This window comes from Lutjanus erythropterus, chromosome 17, assembly GCF_056507025.1.
Source record: "Lutjanus erythropterus isolate fLutEry1 chromosome 17, fLutEry1.hap2, whole genome shotgun sequence".
NCBI classification, from domain to species: Eukaryota; Metazoa; Chordata; class Actinopteri; order Lutjaniformes; family Lutjanidae; genus Lutjanus; species Lutjanus erythropterus.
Genome location: NC_139333.1, coordinates 18,177,474 through 18,198,052, shown reverse-complemented (window position 1 = coordinate 18,198,052; position 20,579 = coordinate 18,177,474). Strand labels below are relative to the sequence as shown.

The following is a 20,579-nucleotide window of genomic DNA, read 5'->3' as shown; positions in this document are numbered from 1 at the left end:
CTCTTAACTGAAGGTGATAAAGCAAATCCAGGTCGTCTTGTAAAAAAAAAAAAAAAAAGAAAATCAAGGAGAATAAATCCGTTCATCAAAAGAAAAAAAAAAAGATCTTTGAATTTAAATTTTGTCTGCCGTCATCAGAATTATTTGTAATTTATGATTTCGATCCTTTAAAAAGATGGTTAAAATTAAGAGTCAAAATATTTCTATATACCTCTCCTTTTTTTTCTTGAGGTTCCTGCTGTTCGTGCACCATGAAATCTTGCTTCATTAAAAGTGTATTAATCTTGTCTCGTCTCATGGGAGGTACCTTAAGATGATGCTGTGTCTTTTTCTTTAAATTGTTGGAGGAAAAAAAAAATCTTCCAGATTTGGTCCCTGTCAGTCAGAAATAATTGTGTGCTTAATCTTGTCCCTGATGGATGACTTGGAGTTCAGCAATGGGCCAGCTCCAATGACAAATACAATATTAATATTCATTAACTGCTTTGACAATGCTAATTTTGATGCAGTAGTAAAGGGCCTTCCAAAGTTAGCGGCCAAAGCATCAGAGCTGAGCAAGGTGGCAAGATAATTTGTGCTGCTTTGCTGAGCTGAAGGCTTTTAAAGTCTTAAGCAGGGGAAAAAAAGGCTAGGTACCACAAACAAAATAAAAGAGAAAGGGAAAAAGTTCAGACGCATTGGAAACCAGGACTGTGGAAGTAATACGATCAAGAGACGGCTACAAATATTTGACACCTCCAATGCTGCATCTTTGAGCAAATATTTTTTTTATTTAAACAAAAACCTACAACAAAAAAGGAGCATAACATGGTAAGTCAGCACATTCTCGATTTTTTTTTGTTTAATCTTTTTGATCTTTTCAATTATCGCTATTTGAAGATCAATAGTCATTTTTTTCTGCTGTGGTTAAAAGGCTCACAGCGGTGGTATAGTGGATGGTCGGATCACGGCTTTAAGAGTGGGCTTCCTCTCTTCAAGCCACCAGTTGGCCGGGTTGAATTTTTCTATTGCCAGCTCTCCCCGAAAACCATACAGGGCTTGTATCCATTTATTGGTATTTTTGGTATTGTTTTAACTGCTGTTGTTGGCTTGTTGTCTGGCAGGTTTTGACTTTGGAGTTGGGGTTCCTTTTCCCCACTCAGTTGTCTTAAGAGAGTTCAGGCAGGAGAGTTGGAGGTGCAAAAGCTGCACTACAATGACAGGTTCTTTTGGTGATAAATTGTTTGTGTTTTTTGGCTTTTGTGTGGCTGTTTTTTTTTTTTTTTTCCTTGAAAAATCAAAAATTGGGGGCTACCGACGGGCAGGACCGTGGCTGCAACACCACACACCCTTTGCCCTGGATCGGAATGCTTTCTCTAGCCTTTTTTTTACTGACGTTTTCTGGCGTTTGTGTTTTTGATTTTGCATTTAATTTAGTGTGACTAGCGGTGAATGGAGCGTGGCTAGTTTTGGGGATTAATGACATGACGAGAGACACCCCGCTGCTTGAGTTTAGCCAAGTTAGGGCAACTCCTATAGACGGCACTCCACTACCTTTATGTCTGCCAAGCCGCTGAATGAAAGCCTCTCTTCTTTCTCTCCCTCTTTTTGTTGTTCTTTCAACTTATCAAAGAAAAGAGAGATGGACACAAAAGAGCTTATTAGGGGGGATATGAAGATGGGCGAGGGGGAAAGAGGGAGTCCCGGTCAGACGCGGAGAGGAGCAGCGCAGCCTGAGTGTGCGTTTGAATGCATGAGGGGGGCTGAGAGTGAACAGCCAGCTCTGGCCACCGCGCTCGCCGTCCTCCTCCTCTCCGCTCTGGGACCTGAAGGGGGCTGCCGTCCTCCTAAAGTCGCTCCAGCATACCTTGGCTCTCACCCGGTTCCTCCGGCCGGCCGCTTCTCTTATCGGCTTAACCCATCGGGCGTTAGCGAGGGGGGCTGCCGTAGATGAGGTGCTGCCCCCCAGTGGATTAGTGGCTGACATGGTGGTGGGAGTCTGCTTGGAGTCTGTGCACTACCACGAGTGCCAGCATGCTTGTTTTAACCAGGAACCGAGCAGCATCCCAAATACAGCTCTTTTAAATGGTAAGACTTTTCAACATTTTAATTACTGCTCTGCTTTATTTTCTGCTGCACGTTTGGCTTTAAATATTGTGTTATTTGATTGAATTTATTCATGGATATTTTTCTGGGCTCCGTTTGGCAATTTATAACACTTATGTTGCTAAGTGACAGATTGACAATTTGGATAATGAAAGGCAGTGTTTGATTGCTTTGTCTTGACAGCCTGACAGGGGTGTATTATTCTAAGACATCAAACTAAATATGATTATTGTTTATTGTAGGATAAAATACAATTATATTAAATGTAATTGATAAATACCACTATTTATACTGAAGCAATTTAAAATTTTAGATGTTGTTTTAACATTTAGATTTAAGTCATTTTGATCATGTGTCTGATCTGTGCTTGTGTTAAACATTAATAAATAAGGGTTAATATTTTTCATAGTTCATGTCTAAAATATTTAAGCCTGTGTAATTTTTAATCAGATATGATTTTTGTAAATAGGATAATTATTCTGTAATTACTAAAGCTAAAAGAAGAGACCCAGGACTTTGAACTTGTTTGTTAATTGTGTTTTCTCTCTACTGTTTTATCTTGGATTGTTCAAATTTATTAGAAAAAATAATGAGATTGTAAAGGTCAGAGGCCGTTCCGTTAGCTTGTTTTCAAAAAGTTTTTTCCTTTTTTGTTCTTGTATTGCACACTTTTGGGTCTCGTGCGAACATCTCAGACAGTGGAGTATTTTTTTTTTCTCTCTCTCTCTCTTGTGTCGTGGCGTTGATGCCATTGTGGCCGGGTGATTGGGAGCTGTCCATCACTCGCTTGGTGAACTGGCAGTTTACTTAAGAAAGCGCACGTGGGACAAAAGGAGATGGCAGGAGCGTGGCAGGCCGGCTGAATGGAGGGAGGGCAGGCAATTAGCCACCGCCTTGTCGGGGCTCTTTTACTTGTCAAGCTGGAGCCCCCGCGCTATTGTCCAAGCTGTGTAAAGGACATTCCCAGGGCTTTGTTTTGGCTTTAAGGGCCTCAGGACTGCCTGCTGCAGGCCAGGGGAAGAGCAGGGTCCTAACAGTGACAGAGAGGCTGAACGACTACAGGAGAGAAAAGAGAAAAAAGGGAACAGCGTATTAAGAGAAAAGTCCTTTAGTTGTATCTGTTGCCAACTTTTAAAATACCTTAATACAGCTGGAAAACATAAATCTTTTATTGTGCTCACTTTTAAAGATATATTTGTTTTATTTACATTTCTAAATTCCCTTACTTTAGTTGATTTTTCTTCATTATTTTCTTCTTAAATAACCTTCATCATGTTAAATTAAAAATATATTAAATGTTGCTGGGCTTCTATGGAAATAATTTTTTCTATAAATAATTAATTTGTCACGGTCATTAGTCAGGTTCAGGTTGTTAGAGGTTATAAAAGGCAATTAAAGGCTGACAAGTCTAGTTAATTATAGAATTTAAAAATGAAAATGATCCTCACATTTAGAAACAATTTATTCAGTTGCCAGGATTTCATTTTTGATCATTTTAAGTTACTTAAAAAATGAATGTTTTTATTTGAGGTGTTTGAACATGCTTTAAAATTGTTTCATTATTTTTTTCTTGTTATTTTATTAATGATTTACCTAATATTAAATGTTTAATGTGGGAACAAAGCTCTTCTCTCAGCCATCTCGAGAAAATCATTTTTTAAAAATCTTTTTTTCATTTTTATTGACACATATATATTTTTTAAAATAATGCATCAATTTTTAGGAGCATGTTTATTTTTTCCAAAATACCAAATTAAATGTTTGATGGAAATCCCCCTGTAATGCACTTTGCACCGATGGCCAACCGATCTGTTGAATTTCTTTGCACATGTTGAAAGAAGTCATGGCCATGTGAAGCTCATAGTTTGACTTCAGCATTCAGAAGAATAATGGATTTGAAGGTGAAATAGTTGCAGAGGAAAAAAAAAAGAGAATGGGGAGTAGAGGGCGGTGAGGAGGGGCCTGAGGCCTTGTTCACATGAACCTTGAATGGAGACGGAGTTGAGGGGGGAGTTAAGAGAAGAATTGTTCTCCACTCTGAGGTATTGTTTAGAAGAAGGGGGTGCGAGCGGAGGGAAAAAAAAACAAAAAGGAGTGCGACGAAAAGGTGCCACGTCCGTGTCAGAGTGAAGACTCCTCGGTCCCCCCCCCACCCCCCACTCCCCCCCCAGAAAGTGGGTATGAAGAGGGGACTGTCAGCATCACACAGATAAAGTGACTGTTGGCCACACTTTGCTGAGCCTGCCCTCCCTTTGTGGATGTTGTTGTGTCTTGTTCCTTTTTTTTTTCTCCTTTCTATCTCTCTCCCTCTCCTGCTCTCTCCTCTTTGTCTCCATCTCTCGCCTTGCTCGCTTTACCTTGTAGCCAAAGCTTTTCAAGCTGCCAGTTCGTCTCTGGGCATCCTGGAGGCACAGCAGAGCCCACACACATACACACACATCCTCTAAGAAACACATACACAGACCCAACGTACAGCAGGGATTTGGGTAATAACTGATTTTTTGTGTGTGTGTGTTTGTGAGTATATATTTTTTTCTGGAGTATTGCTTGTGGGAAGACTGCTGCAGTGCTGAAAAGCTGCTCACAGTAATTTTTCCTCCTCTGTCTGGCTCTCACTTTTTGTACTTCTTGTCACCGGCGTCAAACTTTCACTGAGAGAGAAGAGGAGACTGCTGGCCGCTAAGAGCGAGGGCTTCTGTGGTTAGAGTGGGGGATTTTTGGGGATTTTTTTAAAGGGATGGATGTGGGTGGGTGGGGAGGATTGTGGTGACTGTGTGTGCGAGTGTGTGTTCATGGAGAAACTAGGCCTCAGACCCTGAGTCTTCTCAAGAGATACACACACACTAATGTCAAAACCTGGGGGAACAATGGTCAGCCGGCCGCGGCACCAAGTGCAAAGAGAGGGGGGACGATAAACACACATGCACACACACCACACATGCCCAGCAACACACTCGCACACAGTGGAGGAAGGAGCCAAGGCAGAAACAGACAAAGAAGGAGGAGAAGTGGAGGAGAGAAGCGGCCAAGAGAAGCAAGAGGGCTTCTCCCCGGCGTAGAGAGAGGGAAGGAGGATCTGGGGGGGGCCAGGTGGAAGGAGGAGGAGGAGGGGGCGGGGGTGGGACCGAGGGGGTCATGTACCCGCGGGATGGAGCTTCAGCCGGGCCGGAGGAGACGGGAGCCAAGGCAGGAGTCCTGGGCCCCGGGCTCTCGCTCCTCCAGCAGGTGGGCTGCTGGCACCTCAATCTGAGCAGCTGGGTGAGTAACGCAGCACTGCTCCCCTCAGCTTCTTCTTCTACTGTCTCTGCTTTTTCTTACCACTGAAGGCTCTTAGTATTATTCTGACAGGTTGTTGTTGTTGTTGTTGTTGTTGTGGAGCAGGTTGGTAGTAGTTTGGTGACTGGAAGGGAGGGGGGCTGGTATTTGGATGGAGAGAGTCATGGTCATCTGATTTTTTAAGTTTTTAAAATATTATGCCACGTAGAAAAGTTTTGTGTGTGTAGCGTTTTGTGTGTGCATGCTAATTATATTATATATGCATGCCAACTGCTCAAACACACTTTAAAAATATTTGGTTTTAATACTCTTAAATCGAGGCCTAAATAATAAACATTATAAGCATTGTGTCTAGTTTAATTTTAAAAGTACATTTTCAGAAGCACGATATTATTTACTTGACAAAAACATTATTTGATCAAGCTCATGTCTTAACCATGAAATGTAAAATAAGATTTCAATAACCTCACAGATTAACATATTCCTTTGTTAATGTTGCCATCCAATTCAAATTCTTAATTGCCTGGCTTTCAACTGAAATTCTGAGGGGCTGATTGCATTTCAAAAGGCAGAATTCAGTCTGGCTCTTAACACTGTGATACAATATCACCTCTTAGAGAAGCCCCCTTTAACTCAGGTACGAGAGCTCAAGAGGCTGTTTACACTGAAAAGGAAAAGCTTTAACACACGTGTGTGTCTAAAGAGGCGATTTGTCTTCACAGAATACAACAGTTCTACCAAATACCACTTCATATTTAAGCTATTTGTGCGCAGTTTTATTTATCTGTGACATATCAGAACATGTCCTTTCTGCGATTCTATTTGATGTGCCGACTATCAAAGATGGGAAGCAAAAATAAATGGTGACGAACGACTTGAGTGCTAGTGAAGAGAGCAGGAGGAAGGGGAGCAAAGGCTCTGGCCCACATAATATTTTTGTTCAGCGCTGTGATCAAGCAGTCGGCATGTCACTGCAGCAAAGTGAATAGATTAACTTTTAAATATACTGTGGTCTCGGGAGCCCCTTGCCCTCAGAGACGCATCTTCTCTGCAAGAGAAAACTGATCAACACCTCCATATCTGCTTTTTAAATCCTTTCGCCCCCCCCCTCCCCTTCCTACAATTCCCAGGTTCTTGATATTGTGGAGAGTTTTTTTTCTCTAATGATTAACCAAGAAATATTATTTCTGAAATGTAGCAGGGGTTTTTAATCAGTGTGGTATGCTGGAGGATCGTGGCTCTGATAAGCCTTTAATTTGTTGGAGCATTTCATATTCCATAGCCGTTAATCTCTAAGTATTCCTTTAGATTGTCTGCTTGAATCTGAGGATTGATTTTGACTGAGTGCTACCAGGGCTGGTGTGCATGTGAGTGTGTGTGTGTGTGTGTGTGTGTGTGTGTGTGTGTGTGTGTGTGTGTGTGTGTGTGTGTGTGTGTGTGTGTGTGGACATTGGTTGGTATGATATGGGGTTTGCAAGGAGATGAAGATCTTTAGCCTAGAGGGGGCACTCTATACCTCCCATAGGAAAAATCATGTGAGTAAACACATTTCAACAGGATGACACTGAATGATACCAGATGATTCATTAGACTGGTGGCAGCACAGTTTGTACTTTTTGTTTTGCTCAAATCAAATATCCCGCACATACTTGCACACTCGTACGAATGACTCTTCTCTGACACTTTCTCCAGCTCCCCAGTATTGCTGTTGTGTGTTTTCTGTTTGGTGTCACTCCATGTGCCTTGGACGTGGGCCACTTGCACGCTCTGGGAGAGGCTCAGGGCGCTCTGGCAGCTTTTTCTGCTTGCTTTGGAATTTGGAGGCCTGAGAGGACCCCAATCCATCACAGCACTGTCATCCCCACATCTCTCTCCTCTCTCTCTCTCTTTTCCTGGCCTCCCCTTCCCTGCCCCGGCCTCACTACAGCTCATTAGCGCCCCGCAAGCTGTTGTGACAACTCATCATATCATGACATAAAGCAGAGAGACAGAGGCTCGAGCCCCCCGCCCAGCCACCCCCTGGGCCTGCAAGGTCGCCACCTTCACATTTAGGGCTCAAATTGGCCCTGCGAGGTGCCACCAGGCGGAAATGCAAGGCCAACAGCTTTTTCCTGTCCGGCCTCCACCTCTCTGTCTCCCTCCCTTTGTCTCACTCCGTCCTGCTGTCACTTTCTCACCCCCTCTGCCTTCTCCTGTACCCCTCCTCTCCCTCCCCAGAGGTCTGACTTGAAGCAGCTCATTCATTTGTCCACTTCCAAAAGGCTCTTTTCACACGGTGGCGAAACAACATTTCTCACCAGCTAGTATAGGAAATATTTCACACTTGGTCATACCAGCACTGCAGTTTGTGAAAATGGGTTTAACACTTGCAGAGCTAGATTGCTGGAAGTTTTAAGACCAAAAAACAGTGTTTTGTTAGCCACTTTTAAGTAGAGGATGACCCCCCCAAAAAAACAATATACAAATGCCTATAAGCTTCTTTTCTTTTATGCATATGAGCCACGCAGCTGGAAACAGGAGAATAGAATACAATAGAATGGAATAGAATAAATAGAGCCAATATCAGCAACATGACCAGAGGCGGCAACTGCTGTTTCTGTTTGTGTCTGCTGTACTTAAGTGTGCTGCCTGCACTTCACAGCACTGGCCTTCCTCAGCAGCAGGCGCCGTATGTGTCCTGGATGTGGAAAGAGTCAATGTGCTGCTCATTGATGTTTGTACAAGAGTGTGCTCTTAAATTTTTCTGCAGGGTCTTTTGAATGCGAGATCTCTTTTTTTTGAGGCTGGAGAATCATCATGGTCATCATGACTACAGAGCAAGCGTCTCTGTTTGTCTTCTGCTATATTTGTTTGTTGTAATGACGGAGGTGGTGGGAAGGATGCAAGTCAGCGGGGGTGTCGGGGCAGGAAATGTTCTTTCTTTTCCCCTGGCTTTTGTGGAGCAGAGAGAGTAAAGCCTCCCACGTTGCCTGCTTTTGTTTCTTGGCGCTCTATGGGCTCTGTGCGGCTGAAGCACCCAGCAGCCTGCCAGACGAGTCCTGGGCTTGTATTGTCCCACAGTGACCACGGGGCAGGTGCTGGGCCTTCTTTCCGCAAGGGACCACCGGGTGCTGCCTTGACGTCAGCCAGCGGGAGACAAAGGGGGCGTGTAATAATCACATGGCGTGTAGAGTGAGCAGGTGAGCTGATTGAAGACATCAGACCACAGGAAGTCCACATTAGCTGACTGACCATATATGCATTGGGTGATTAACACTGTGGGTGAGAGTTTGACCGATGGCACTGGACGGATTTCTTGAGCAGAACTCAAAGGACAGACATTGAAAGGAATGTGAAAAGACAGAAAGAGGGTTGTTATGACCAGTGTAGTTTTTGTGTACTTGGCTTCTGTTCTTTGTTTAAGGAAACTCTCAATCAACTAACTCCTCTTATTCAATTAGTGACACTTGATCCACCTACTAAAGACTCTTCCTCCACCTCTCACACTCTCTCTTAGCTAGAAGACCATGCAGGAGCAGTCAATCAAGTTGAGTTACTCACAAGAAAAATTGTGAATGTCATTTCTTTGTCATTTATGATAGCAAATGAAGAGTCTTTGGGTGTATGACTGTTGGTTAGACAAAAGGAGCCATTTGAAGGTGGCACTCTGGGCTCTGGGAGATTGTGATTACCATTTTTCACAGTTCTTTTGACACTTTTGATTGATCATGAAAATCAGCGCATCATTTGATAATGAACATAATTGAGTTGCAGTCCTAATTCTTTGTTTTCTTTTGTTTATCTAAGACACCTTATTATTTGGTTTATTCAACTTTGTTGCCTACCTTATTATTGCTTCCTGTGAGCCAGGGTCATGACATTTGGGGGCTCGTCCAGGTACGGTCCAACAGTCAGTTGCATAGCTTTGGTTACTCCCTTAGATGGCAATTCACTAATGACTTTGGCTGTTATTGGAAAGACCAACACACATACTACCAAAACTTCAGTGTATGTTGCTATGTTCTTTTCTTTGGTTGCAGTCAGTTGTAAACATTGGGGCTCATCCGGGACGCAACCCGGGAATCAAATGCATCGTTTTTGATTATTCCCCTGTCTACTGAACAGTGTTTTATTAGAAAGCAGCAAAAGCCACCAACACAATTACTACCAGAACTTGAGTTTAAGTCGCTCTGTTCTTTTCTTCACATCCAGCCGCTGTCTGTAGTGGACTGAGCTGACTGTAGAGGCAGCAGTCAGTCCAGCCCATTGCTATTTCGGCTCGCTCTGGGCTTTTCAGGAAAAAAAAAAAAGAGCACACTCTGAGACCACAAGTGACTGTGATGTAAATCGGCTGGCTTCTAGCTCTCTCTCTCTCAGTCCCATACACACCCTCTCTAACACCCTCTGTCTAAATGTGGACTCAGTGGATGGGCATTTTGAACTGTCTTCTCAATGGCCGGGGCCCCTGGACAAAAGAACTCATTTAAATGGCCACTAAAGCTTTTCAGCACCAAGAGATGAAGAATTGACAACATTCTTTCACATCATTACTCGAGGGAGGAGCGGGGAGTCGTGAAGGAGGAGGTTAGGAGGTGACAGATAGGGGGGGGACAAGAGAGAAAGAGGGAGCGAGAGAGAGGAAGACAGAGGCCATCCTCTAGCATTCAGCTGCCGACTCATCAGCTGCATTTGGCAGCTGTCATAACCCCCATCCTGATTGTTTTTCTACCAGTTTTTTCTTCTTCACGCCTCGATTCTAGATGTGCAGATCAGATCAGGAGCCCCAACGCAACGAGGAGTGCCTTGGTTTATGTTTCTTTTTAACGAATCCCATTCCACCTACCGCCCCCATCCACCCCCGACACACACAAACACACATATACACACACACCCCCCCCAACCCCTCTCTCCTTCTCTCCTCCATAGCCTTTTCAGCTCAGGGCTGTGAATGAGTCCCAGGAGTCTCTCTGCCTCCCTGGAGTTCTGCTGGGGTTCATTAATCTTTCATTGGGACCATGGCAATAGGGAATGCCCCCCCTCCCTTCCCCACTTTCCACTCCCCCACCACTGCCACTACAGAATAGAGGGTCTAGATGGCCAGGCTTGTACGGACCATACAGATGGACAGCTTTAACTACCCAGTGAAAATTTAGCACGGGGCTCTGAATGGACTGACGCACGGGCCCCGATATTAACTTCAGCCTCAAACAGCCCGGCCAGATGATTAGTTTGCAGCATTAAGTTCTGCTCACATTTGTCTCGCCCTGGGCCCACAGCTTTGCATTTGTATTGGCAATGAGCATCGGGCAACTGAGCATCTCATGTATGTATACCCCCCTGCCAACATCTAGTCCCATTAATGTTTTTCAAAGTATGTTGGAAATGTGCCACAGTGGAGCTTTTTTTTTTTCCTTTCTTGCATGGGTTAAAGTCGCTAATGAGGGTGTGTGGCCTATGAGAGAGCAGAATGAGCACACACACATGTACACACACACACACACACACATAAGCAGCTTGGTGTCTCACTCCTCTCCCCCTGAACATATCATCCATGTTATGATAAGCCTGATTAGTGCTGCTTCTTTGACTGCTGAGGGCAGGATAAGGATGTGTGGGTAAAGAGGCGAGAGCAGCCTCTTCCACCAGCCTAATCTACAGCAGAGCTCTAATCTGGTTATCTTGTGGTCGGGGGACTGTGTGTGTATTAGTGTCTGTCTCGGCCTGGCCTGATGAGAGGGGCTGAGCTCCGGTTAACGCAGGGGCCCACGGCAGCACACCCCTAAAGCTCCACTGTAATCTTTGGGTAATTGAAAAAAGGGGGCCTGCACCACTTAGGAGCACAAAGAGAAGATTACATAGCTAAAACTAATTTGGCAAAAATGCAGAAATGGATTTTCAGCCCCACCTCCTCTCTCCTAACCCTTTTATTACAATACACCCCTACCCTCCATGAACCGGGCCCTGGGGGAATAGATGAGGGGAAGGGGAGTGAGGAAGAGGGGAGACCGGGAGGAGGCTCGAGAGCAGGGAGGAGGAGAGCCGAGCGGAGCGCTGACTGGAGCTGCTAATGACTGTGGATTTACACGCGCTGCCTTGATTTCGTGGTTTACAGATGATCGATTACTTCACTGCAACCGTGGTTAAAAAGTGCCTCATCACACATCAGACCCAAATGTGAACTGGCAACCCCCCAAGCCTCTTAGATTGTGTTACTGAATTCCAGGGTGACACCGCAGAAGTGTTTTTAATTACAAACCACACTATTTTCACTGTGGCCTGGCGGTTTGGCGCCTTGAGAGTACCCAGAATTTGATAGCTCCTCTTTCTGAGAGCCTTCAGACCTAACTTGTAAGTCTCTGGCAAGCGCCTGCAATCTCTAACCCCTCACCCAGATATTAACACTGGCCTTTTTTTTTGTTTCTCCCCGTCTCTATCTGTCTCTCTGTCTATCCTTCCTCTTTGTCTCAGTCTAATAAGGTTCCAGTGGTACAGCACCCTCACCATGTGCACCCTCTCACGCCTCTGATCACCTACAGCAATGAGCACTTCACACCGGGGAACCCCCCACCTCACCTACAGACAGACGTGGATCCCAAAACAGGTATTTTTGCACTGCATGCATGTATGTTTGACTGGCGTGTGGACATTTTCATTCAAAACAGAGTTTCAGTTAGCTTGGTTCCTGCTAAAAACAACATTAGAAAACAGTGCAGTCTGTTTTTAAAGGTGTCAGGATGAAACTTCTAAGTTGAGAAAAGCACAGAAGCAGCTCTCCTTAGATAAGACACGTCACCTCTTTGCACTGATGGGTGTGTAAATGTTTTATTATGCACTGCTGCCACCATGGTTCATGTCTTCAGGACTGTTTGTCTTGATGGCATCTGTCTGTCTGTCTGTAGACACAGACACATTCTTGTATAAACAGATCAAGATTAAAACATAATGCAAATGTCACATTCACAATACAGATCTACTGTAAAGTATACTGTAGTGTTTAAACTATTTATTTATTTTTGGTGCCACCCACATTATGTAAAGAAGTATGATGAAATTAATTGCTTATTAAATGAGCTCAGAAACATACCTGGGACTGTTTTACTAGTTGGTAAGGAAGCTAATTTACACCAGTGAAAGAAAAAATATCCCCCTGGTAAGTCATAATTATGACATAAAAGGTTTTAATTATGAGATAAAAAGTCCTAAGTACAAGATAAAAAGTGAATTATGAGATGAAAGGTAATAATTATGATGTAAGAAGTCAGAATAATGAGATACAAAGTCAAAAATTTGAGATAATAAGTCAGAATTATGTGATAAAAGGTCATAATTATGGGGGAAAAAAATCAAAATTATGAGATGGATCATTCTAATATAAAGTCACAATTATGAGATTAAAAAGTCCAACTTCTGATAAAAAGTTGAAAATGAGAGTCATAATCATGAGATTAAAATGATATTAAAAAAGAGTCATAATCATGAGATTAAAAATTATACTTTTAATCTTATAATTTTGACCATTGAGCCATTTTTTCCTGTTATTGGTGTCTGTAAGATGTTGGTAGTTAAAGTGGGTCAAAGTCACAGCCATCTCAAGTGCACTTCTTGTTGACAACAGCTGCTCTCATCTGTTACTGGTTTACTAGCTAGCATGCTAATGACCCCTGGTTTGGCCTCAGTGGAAAGTGGCCTAACATTCGAGAACAAGAACCTGAACAGTGGCTCATAAACCTCTCGTTAAACACGGAATTCAGCAAACAGCCATGACTGCTCATGACCACAACTCGGTTTGCCAAGGCTCAAAACAAGACAGCCACTGTAGTTGGAGGTCCTCGCGTCTAAATAGCAGGGAGCAGTAAACACACAGTGTCCTCAAGGCTGTCTGTTTGGAATAATGTCTTCAACTCGGTACAAAATACGGAAGATGTGACCCGAGCGCTCAGATTTATAGCTACGTCGATTTGTAGTTACGTCTTTACAGCCTGTTGATCCTTCAGACTCTGCCCACACATCTCTCTCCCACAACCATTCAGCATACATTTTTAGGCAATTTCATTCATTTCCGTAAGCGTCTTGACCCAGCTCTTCATTTTGTTAACTGTCATTCAGCCCGTCCTTTCAGGTTAATGCATTTTCAGTGCGGTGAATAATTTCATGCTTTTCCACTGGTCTCTGGTGGATTCAGTCAATGTTTTAGGTAATAATGTTCCCTTATTATGATGGCCCTTACAAGGGGGAAATAATGTGCCAGCTGCTGTTTAATGTAGTGCTTAATGGGGCTGCTTAATTGGGCTCAGTGTTTAATTAATTAATGAGCTATATTAGGTCTTCAGTGCTGGGTGGCAATGGGATAATGTTCGTGAGGCTTTCCTTTTTAATAGAACTCGCCTTTGTTATTATAATGTTTGAAAAGTTTTCCGCTTGGACACAAACTGCTGGACAGCACATTGTCCATCAGTAACAGAATATCTCTCAAGAGTTCCTGGATACCCTGGATCAACTGCAGACTTTGGGTGTAACCACCAACGGCGGCCAAGTTCTGATCTATGAAGACTGATCTGGCTCTTAATTTGTCCGCGTTGGCACTGGTCGAAATATCTGCAACAACAGCTGGACAGGCGAGCCAGCTGTGTGTAAGAAACAGTCCCACAGTTCCTGGTCTACTGAACGTGCGCGCGCACACACACACACACCTCCTTGCTGTGCTTTTACACATGTCTAGTGTTCCCTGTTTCAAGTTTGTCATGAGAGAGAAAGTTATTTTTACACCCGGCTGTGTACGAGACCTTTTCAAGGCGTTCATTCAGGGCAGCTTGTCGATGCAGTTTCTTCGCCTGTCAGCTGCCACCGAAAGTAAAGGCAACACCGTGGACGCTGTGATTGCTCGGCAATGCCCTCACCGAGAGCTGTCCTTAAATTGGACATCTTTGTCATTGCTCGTCTGCAGGGGATAACAAACAAAATTCGCTGCTGTTTTTGTGTTAAATCGCAGGATTGGTTGAACAAATGGAGACCAACAAGCCAATTTATACACCGCGCTTCAGATTGTCATTAACTGTGCCAAAACATAAGGTACCCCTGGACATATAGCCATCAAAATAGCCATTAAATGCGTGTCAAAAACGGAAGTTTTTTGGCATAAACTGAAAAAGAACATAAGTTAAACTTTCAGCTCACAATCTCTTAACTGTGACGTGTTTCTAATATTGGTTTGTTCATGTCTGAAAAACGTAAAATCCATACCCATCCTGCCAGTATGTCAGGATAAATCAGCCTGACTCAACCTGTAGCCCAGTATTAGCAGCTCTCTGATCACAGAGAGCGTTTTAATTATATTGTTGTGTTTTGTTAACTTCTAAACCTCAGTCATTTTATATCATTAGAGCTGAATCAGTTGACAAATGTGACAAGAATCGTGTTGGTGTTTTCTCCTCACCTCTCTCCCCTCTGCCTCTTCCAACACATTGTGCCGTCGCCGCCGCCTCAAAGGCCTTTGATCAGGAAGTGTGATTTAGCACTGTGTACATGCGAGCAACAAGCCCTCTTCCTCCTCCTCTTCCTCCCATCTGCACTCCTGTGATGTCTGCCCCGTTCAGATGTGAAACTCTCAACAAAGAATGAATTCAGCGCTGACAAAGATTTGGTTCTCTCTCTGTCATCATCTTGTCTGTCCACCTCCTCTCTGCTCCTGTCATCCTCGTTTCTTCCACAGGAATTCCAAGGCCTCCACATCCTCCAGATATATCTCCTTATTATCCACTGTCACCTGGCACTGTCGGCCAGATCCCCCATCCGCTAGGATGGTTAGTACCACAGTAAGCAAATCCTTTTTTTATTACTCTTTCTACTGTATTCTCTTGTGTGAAAAGGCAGTAATACTTAATAATAACCATCATTAATAAATGGGAAATTGATTGTTTCAGTTTACACTGTTAACAAACATCCAGATGTGTATATAAACTTTATAAATCATTTATTAAGTAAATGTGAAGTATTATCAGCTGTAACATTATAATGGCCTTCCAAATAATGTTTATAGAGGCACTGCATGGTATTTATGGAAGTTATAGAAAGTATTATACACATCAGTTGCAACTCTGCAATAAATGTTCAGATAATGTTTGTAAACAACTTGTTTTCACTCCCAACTCAAAATTTACTTGGGTAGTTTTAGGCAACAAAACTACTTCCCTAGATTTAGGAAACAAGGCTACTTCCCTAAGTTTAGGCAACAAAACAGTTTCCCTGGATTTGGTCAACAAAACTACTTCTCTGGATTTAGGCACAATAACTACTTCTGTGGCTTAAAGAAACAAAACTACTTCCCCAGACTTAGATAACAGAACTTCATCCCCAGGTGTGGGCCCAAAAACCATTTTGCTAGGTTAAGCCGTAAAACTGCTTCCCCTAGGTTTAGGAGAAGTTCATGCTTGGGGTTAAAGTAAGTACATTACTGACAAAAGTTCACATACGTAACATAACAAAAGAAAGTTACAGGAGCACATCAGGTATTGTCATCATCACCTGTGACTTCATAATAGCCATCCAAATTATATTCATAGATTGTTTAAAAACTAATTATCAACTGTTAACAAAGTTTTTGTAATGATTTCTTAAAGGTTTACAAATCATTCGGTAATCATTAACACATATCATATCATTAACACATATTAATGTTGTTTAACTAAAGTTTAATTAACTATCAATGTATCATTTATTAATGATGGCTGTTATAAAGTGTCACTGAAAAGGCCATCAATGTCCACATATTGTAGTAATTAACAAGCAAATACTGTGTATCATACCAAATCATTAAAGAGTAAAATGGTAAACAATCAAAGCAGGTATTACCTTACATGTGTGTACACTGTGCAGCCGGATGTTGGTCCTCATGTACACAAAGCCAATTATGGAAGCTGTCTCTGTCTCCTCTCCTGGTCCCCAGAGTGTTTTCTCTCTGTGTGTGTTTGAGTCCTCTAAAACTTAAACTCGATCCCTTAACTTTGTAACACACTCGCTCCCGGACCACGGCGGCCCGTTGCAGCTTCCTCGAGCCCTCACCAACCTCAACTTGCTACTTTGTGGCAAATACTATTTTGCATGTCTCTGTATGGTCCAATTAGAGTAATGAACCGTGATTGCCCGTATTTTACCCACAATTCCACACGGGGGCTCTCCCCTGGTAACTCTTGTCAACACTTGTTAATATGACAAAAGGCTACAAATTAAGCTCTGTTAATTTAATGTTTTCTCACCGCAATCTAAATACCGAGAGAGGCCCCGAGCGCAGCCATGGCGCCCTTTGATTTGCTGCACTTTATTTTGGTATAAATTTACATTCATTATTGTTTGTCTTTGAATGTGTAGACCTCAATTAGCGTGATGGCTCCATTAAAGAGACCCGCGCTTCGTCTTTAATTATCACAACAAAACACCTAGTTCCAGCTTGGGGAGGAACAGGGCCCCACTCTGTCGACACCGAGCGAAGGGTTATGAAATTTAATTAGCCATTGCTATCAAGATTTGTGGCATTCAAATTGTTCAGAGTTTTCCTCCCTTTGATCTGCGCTCTGCAATCCCCTAGATTTTTGTCCTGATCAAATGAGAATAAAGAGGCCCACAGTGGGGAGAGGAGAGAGACAGAGGGCTTTACCTTCTCCTCTTCCATCAGCCCTGTTCCTTTACCTTTTCGCCTTTCTTCTTTTCTTCCCCCTTCGCAGGCAAGGTCAACCTGTTTATCCAATCACAACAGGGGGTTTTAGACACCCCTACCCAACTGCGCTCACTGTCAACGCATCCATGTCAAGGTGAGTTGAGCCCTAGGAGCTAAACACACACGCACACACACACACACACACACACACACACACACACACACACACACACACTCACTCAGACACTGAGTTGTGTGTTTGTGTTGGCTGTGAGGGCAATGCACAAGCAACACACATGCACATTCGCATCCAGAGACAGTGAGCAGCAACTTCTCCCTTAAGGAGAGCTCGCACTCCCCATCTCTGTGTTCAAAAGGCCAATTCTCCAGCGTGGGGCTCCAGCTAGCATGCTCAAATATTAATTATATTTATCATTTTCTAATGAGGCCCCTGAAGAACATTTACCCCCACTGCATGTCAGGCAGATCTGAAATGAGCCGGGGCATGTCCTCGCTGTGAGTTTGAGCAGCCAGACAGATAAACAAACACAGCAACACTTTGAAGGGGACTCGATGATATAAGCCGAGGCCCTGACACTTGGCTAGCGCTTTGGTCCAGCCCATTAGGGTCCAGCTCAAGTGCTGCTGTGGACATTAGTGCGCCCACTGGGGGTATGTGTATGTGTTACCATCTTGTATACATGTGTGTGTGTGTTTGTCAGTTGGTGTTAAACTACTTAATGTTCCCCTGAGGGACGCGTGTCCTCTATATTGGTGGGAAGCAAAAAGAATTAATTTTGGATGACTAAAAGCCCATGATTTGTGGGACTTGAGGAGCCAAAAAAGCAACAACACAAAAAACAAACAGCCTCCTACTCCGCTCCTCCTCCTCCTCCTCTCTCGTGCCCTCCCCTCTATACGCCCTTGCAGCAGGGGACTTTGGATGGGGCTGGTTTTTTCGAGTCTAGGGATGAGGCCAAGCTTTAGTTTAATTACAGCCTGATTGGAAAAGCAGCTCCTGAGGGCGGCGTGTTTAGACCTCTGTGACATTGATGGATCATGTAGATGCAGCGAGGGAGGAGTCACAAGGGGAATGACATTTAAAAAAAAAAAAAAAAAAGCTTAGCTCTGGGAGTATGGGGAAGCTGAGTTTGTAAGTTCACCCAGTCAGTTCACTTTTCTGAAGCCGTTTCTTTGCTGTTAAATTTTCCTTTAGACTGTTTTTCACAAACAAAGATGGCTTCTAATCAGTCTGAAATGAGAAAACTGAAATATAATCAATATAGATACATGCTTACCTCAAAATAGATGAAGAACTAACTTTTGGCTTTCCGCAATTCTTAACAAAATGGTACTTGTTTTCTAGCTAGCTAAAAAGTTAACAAAATGTTGGACTGTTTGCTAGCTTGCTAACAGGTTTAAAATAATGTTGTATTGTTCCGAGCCACCTAAAAAGTTAAGTGAAACTTAAATTGTTTGCTAGCTAGCTGAATTATATTATTTCCTTGTTAGCTAAAAAGTTAATTAAACCTTATTGTTGCTCACTAGCTAAAATGTTAACTAAACATGACATTGTTCTGCTAAAGGTGATTGCTAGCTAAAAAGCTAATTAGCCAAGCTAGCCTACTCATGGTGGCTCGGCAGAGAAGCTCTAATTTCTCCTCTTTTTCAAAAAATGTGTTGCCCTATTATCAGCTGGAGTGAAATAGGCCTTGGTGCAGCCCAGCTTTAGTGATTCAAATACAGTCACATTTGCCTTTCCGACCAAGTCTCAGGTGCACAGGGTCAGATGATGGGTCTGTCCAGACATCGGCATCTGGCAGCAGCACCAAGCCAACCTGGGCTTTAAGTGGCTGCTAATTTGGTCCCTTAATGACAGCCTCTACATTGTGATCATCTTATTTCCAGTGCAGTTAATTGAATATACTGGCTGGGGTGTGGGGTGTAGGGGGGAGCTGGCCATGGGGTAGAGCTAATGCCCTGTGATGAGGCCCCTAATTGAATTAGTATAACTGAATAGATGGAGGGCTCTGGGAGCTCTCTGGAGAATGGGAGGGTTTAACACATCTTCCCCCCAAAACTCCCTCCTCACACATAGAAAAAAAAACCCATCCTAAATTCTGACTTTGACAGGGCAGAAGGAAAAAGAATCAATTTGTTGACAAAATGTAGTCAAAATCTGTCTAATTTTGTCAGCAAAATGGCAGACGCCTTTCATACATAGCCTTCAGCCAGTTGGTTTTGTTCAAAGAGTGGACCAGACTGTTGTGATAGCTCAAACGATTTGTAAGGAGCAGGCTGAGTGGAGGAAATCGGAGAGAAAAGACATCCTGGCCTTGTACTCTTGTCGGGAGCCAGTTCTTTGCTTCAGTATCAGTCCCCTGTGCCGTAGTCTGAGCTGAATTAGGATGCAGGGAAGGAGTCTGGTACCTCGTAGTCCTGCGATGAGCACCTTACACCTAGGTCCTGTTAAAAAATGCATTCTTTTAGGACAGGAGGAAAAAGAGCCAAGGAGAGAAGAGACAGACAGTGGAGCAAATGAAAGACATTATTTTGATAATGGGGTTGGAGCCAGTGCAGGTCCCCTATACTGCGTGTGCGCGTCTGAATGTATGTGTGACAGGTGGGAGGATGTGAAGGCCCCTTTGCCCCTTATGCTTAAGCCTGCCCTTTGATATGTTCCCCCATCATCCCGCTCCGTCTCTTTTCCTTGGGAACGGGAGAAGCGCACCGGCCGGATCATTATACATTAAACAGGCACGCGGGCTACTGCTTCGCATTGGCAATTAAATGGCACTGGCTGACACTGGGCTTGCTGCGCCAGTGACCCCTCCTCCTCCCCCCTCGCCTGCACCCCAACACCGCCAGCCATTCTTACCTTTTCAGATTGAGACGTAGGAGCCCCGGGGTTGGGGTGGGTGGATGGGTGGGGGTCTCCGCTGCTCTCTGTGTTGGTTAAATTGGTCCAAGGCGCTGCTTGCCGCTGATGAGCCCGGATGATGATGATGATGCCCCCGTGCTTCAAAGGGATGGCCGTCATGTTTAAACCATAACCTGGGCCATGCAGTGGCAGCAGGAGGAGGAGGAGGAGGAAGAGGAGGGGAGGGAGAGGAAGCGAAGGAGCGTGGTGGAGGTGGTGAGGGGACAGGGAGGAGTAGAGAAGAAGAAGAAGAAGAAGAAGAAGAGGAGAAAAAAATAGATCTTGGAACAGAGGAAATTTTAACAAGTGCACAGAGAGAGAAGGAGGGAGAGGAAACGGAGAGAGCGAAGAAAATGCAGCAGCCCTAATGATGGGCGATATGCAGCCACTGCTGCCGAGCTCCCCATCAACGGATGACATGGCACAAACACCAATGTGTCAGTGATGAAGGGAGAAGAGGGGAAAGGAGAAAAAGAGGGAAAGAGTTTGAGGGGGGAGCGCACTGGCACTCCCCTGAGATGGCCTCCAACAGAAACTAGTTGTTCCTGGCGAGTTTATCCTCATCATTATATTCTGGCTCGGAGCCATGCAGCCAGACACAGCCAGATAATGAGCTGCTTTAAAAAAAAAAAGAAGAATTATTCCTCCTTTTTTTTCTTCTCCTTCATC

At 43.8% G+C, this 20,579-nt stretch overlaps 1 protein-coding gene across 19 annotated transcripts in view; it reads left to right on the top strand.

Annotated features, from left to right (window-relative positions):
* Window positions 1-20,579, top strand: part of tcf7l2 (transcription factor 7 like 2) — a 111,593-nt gene that overhangs the window by 78,226 nt on the left and 12,788 nt on the right. For 16 of the 19 annotated variants that reach the window (XM_084740174.1, XM_084740181.1, XM_084740182.1 and 13 more), the window contains 3 exons: window positions 11,809-11,941; window positions 15,050-15,152; window positions 17,058-17,144. In XM_084740174.1, the coding sequence (XP_084596300.1) occupies window positions 11,809-11,941; window positions 15,050-15,152; window positions 17,058-17,144 (323 nt within the window). The remainder of the gene's footprint in view (window positions 1-11,808; window positions 11,942-15,049; window positions 15,153-17,057; window positions 17,145-20,579) is intronic. The other 3 variants (XM_084740175.1, XM_084740179.1, XM_084740191.1) reach the window with 1 other exon arrangement.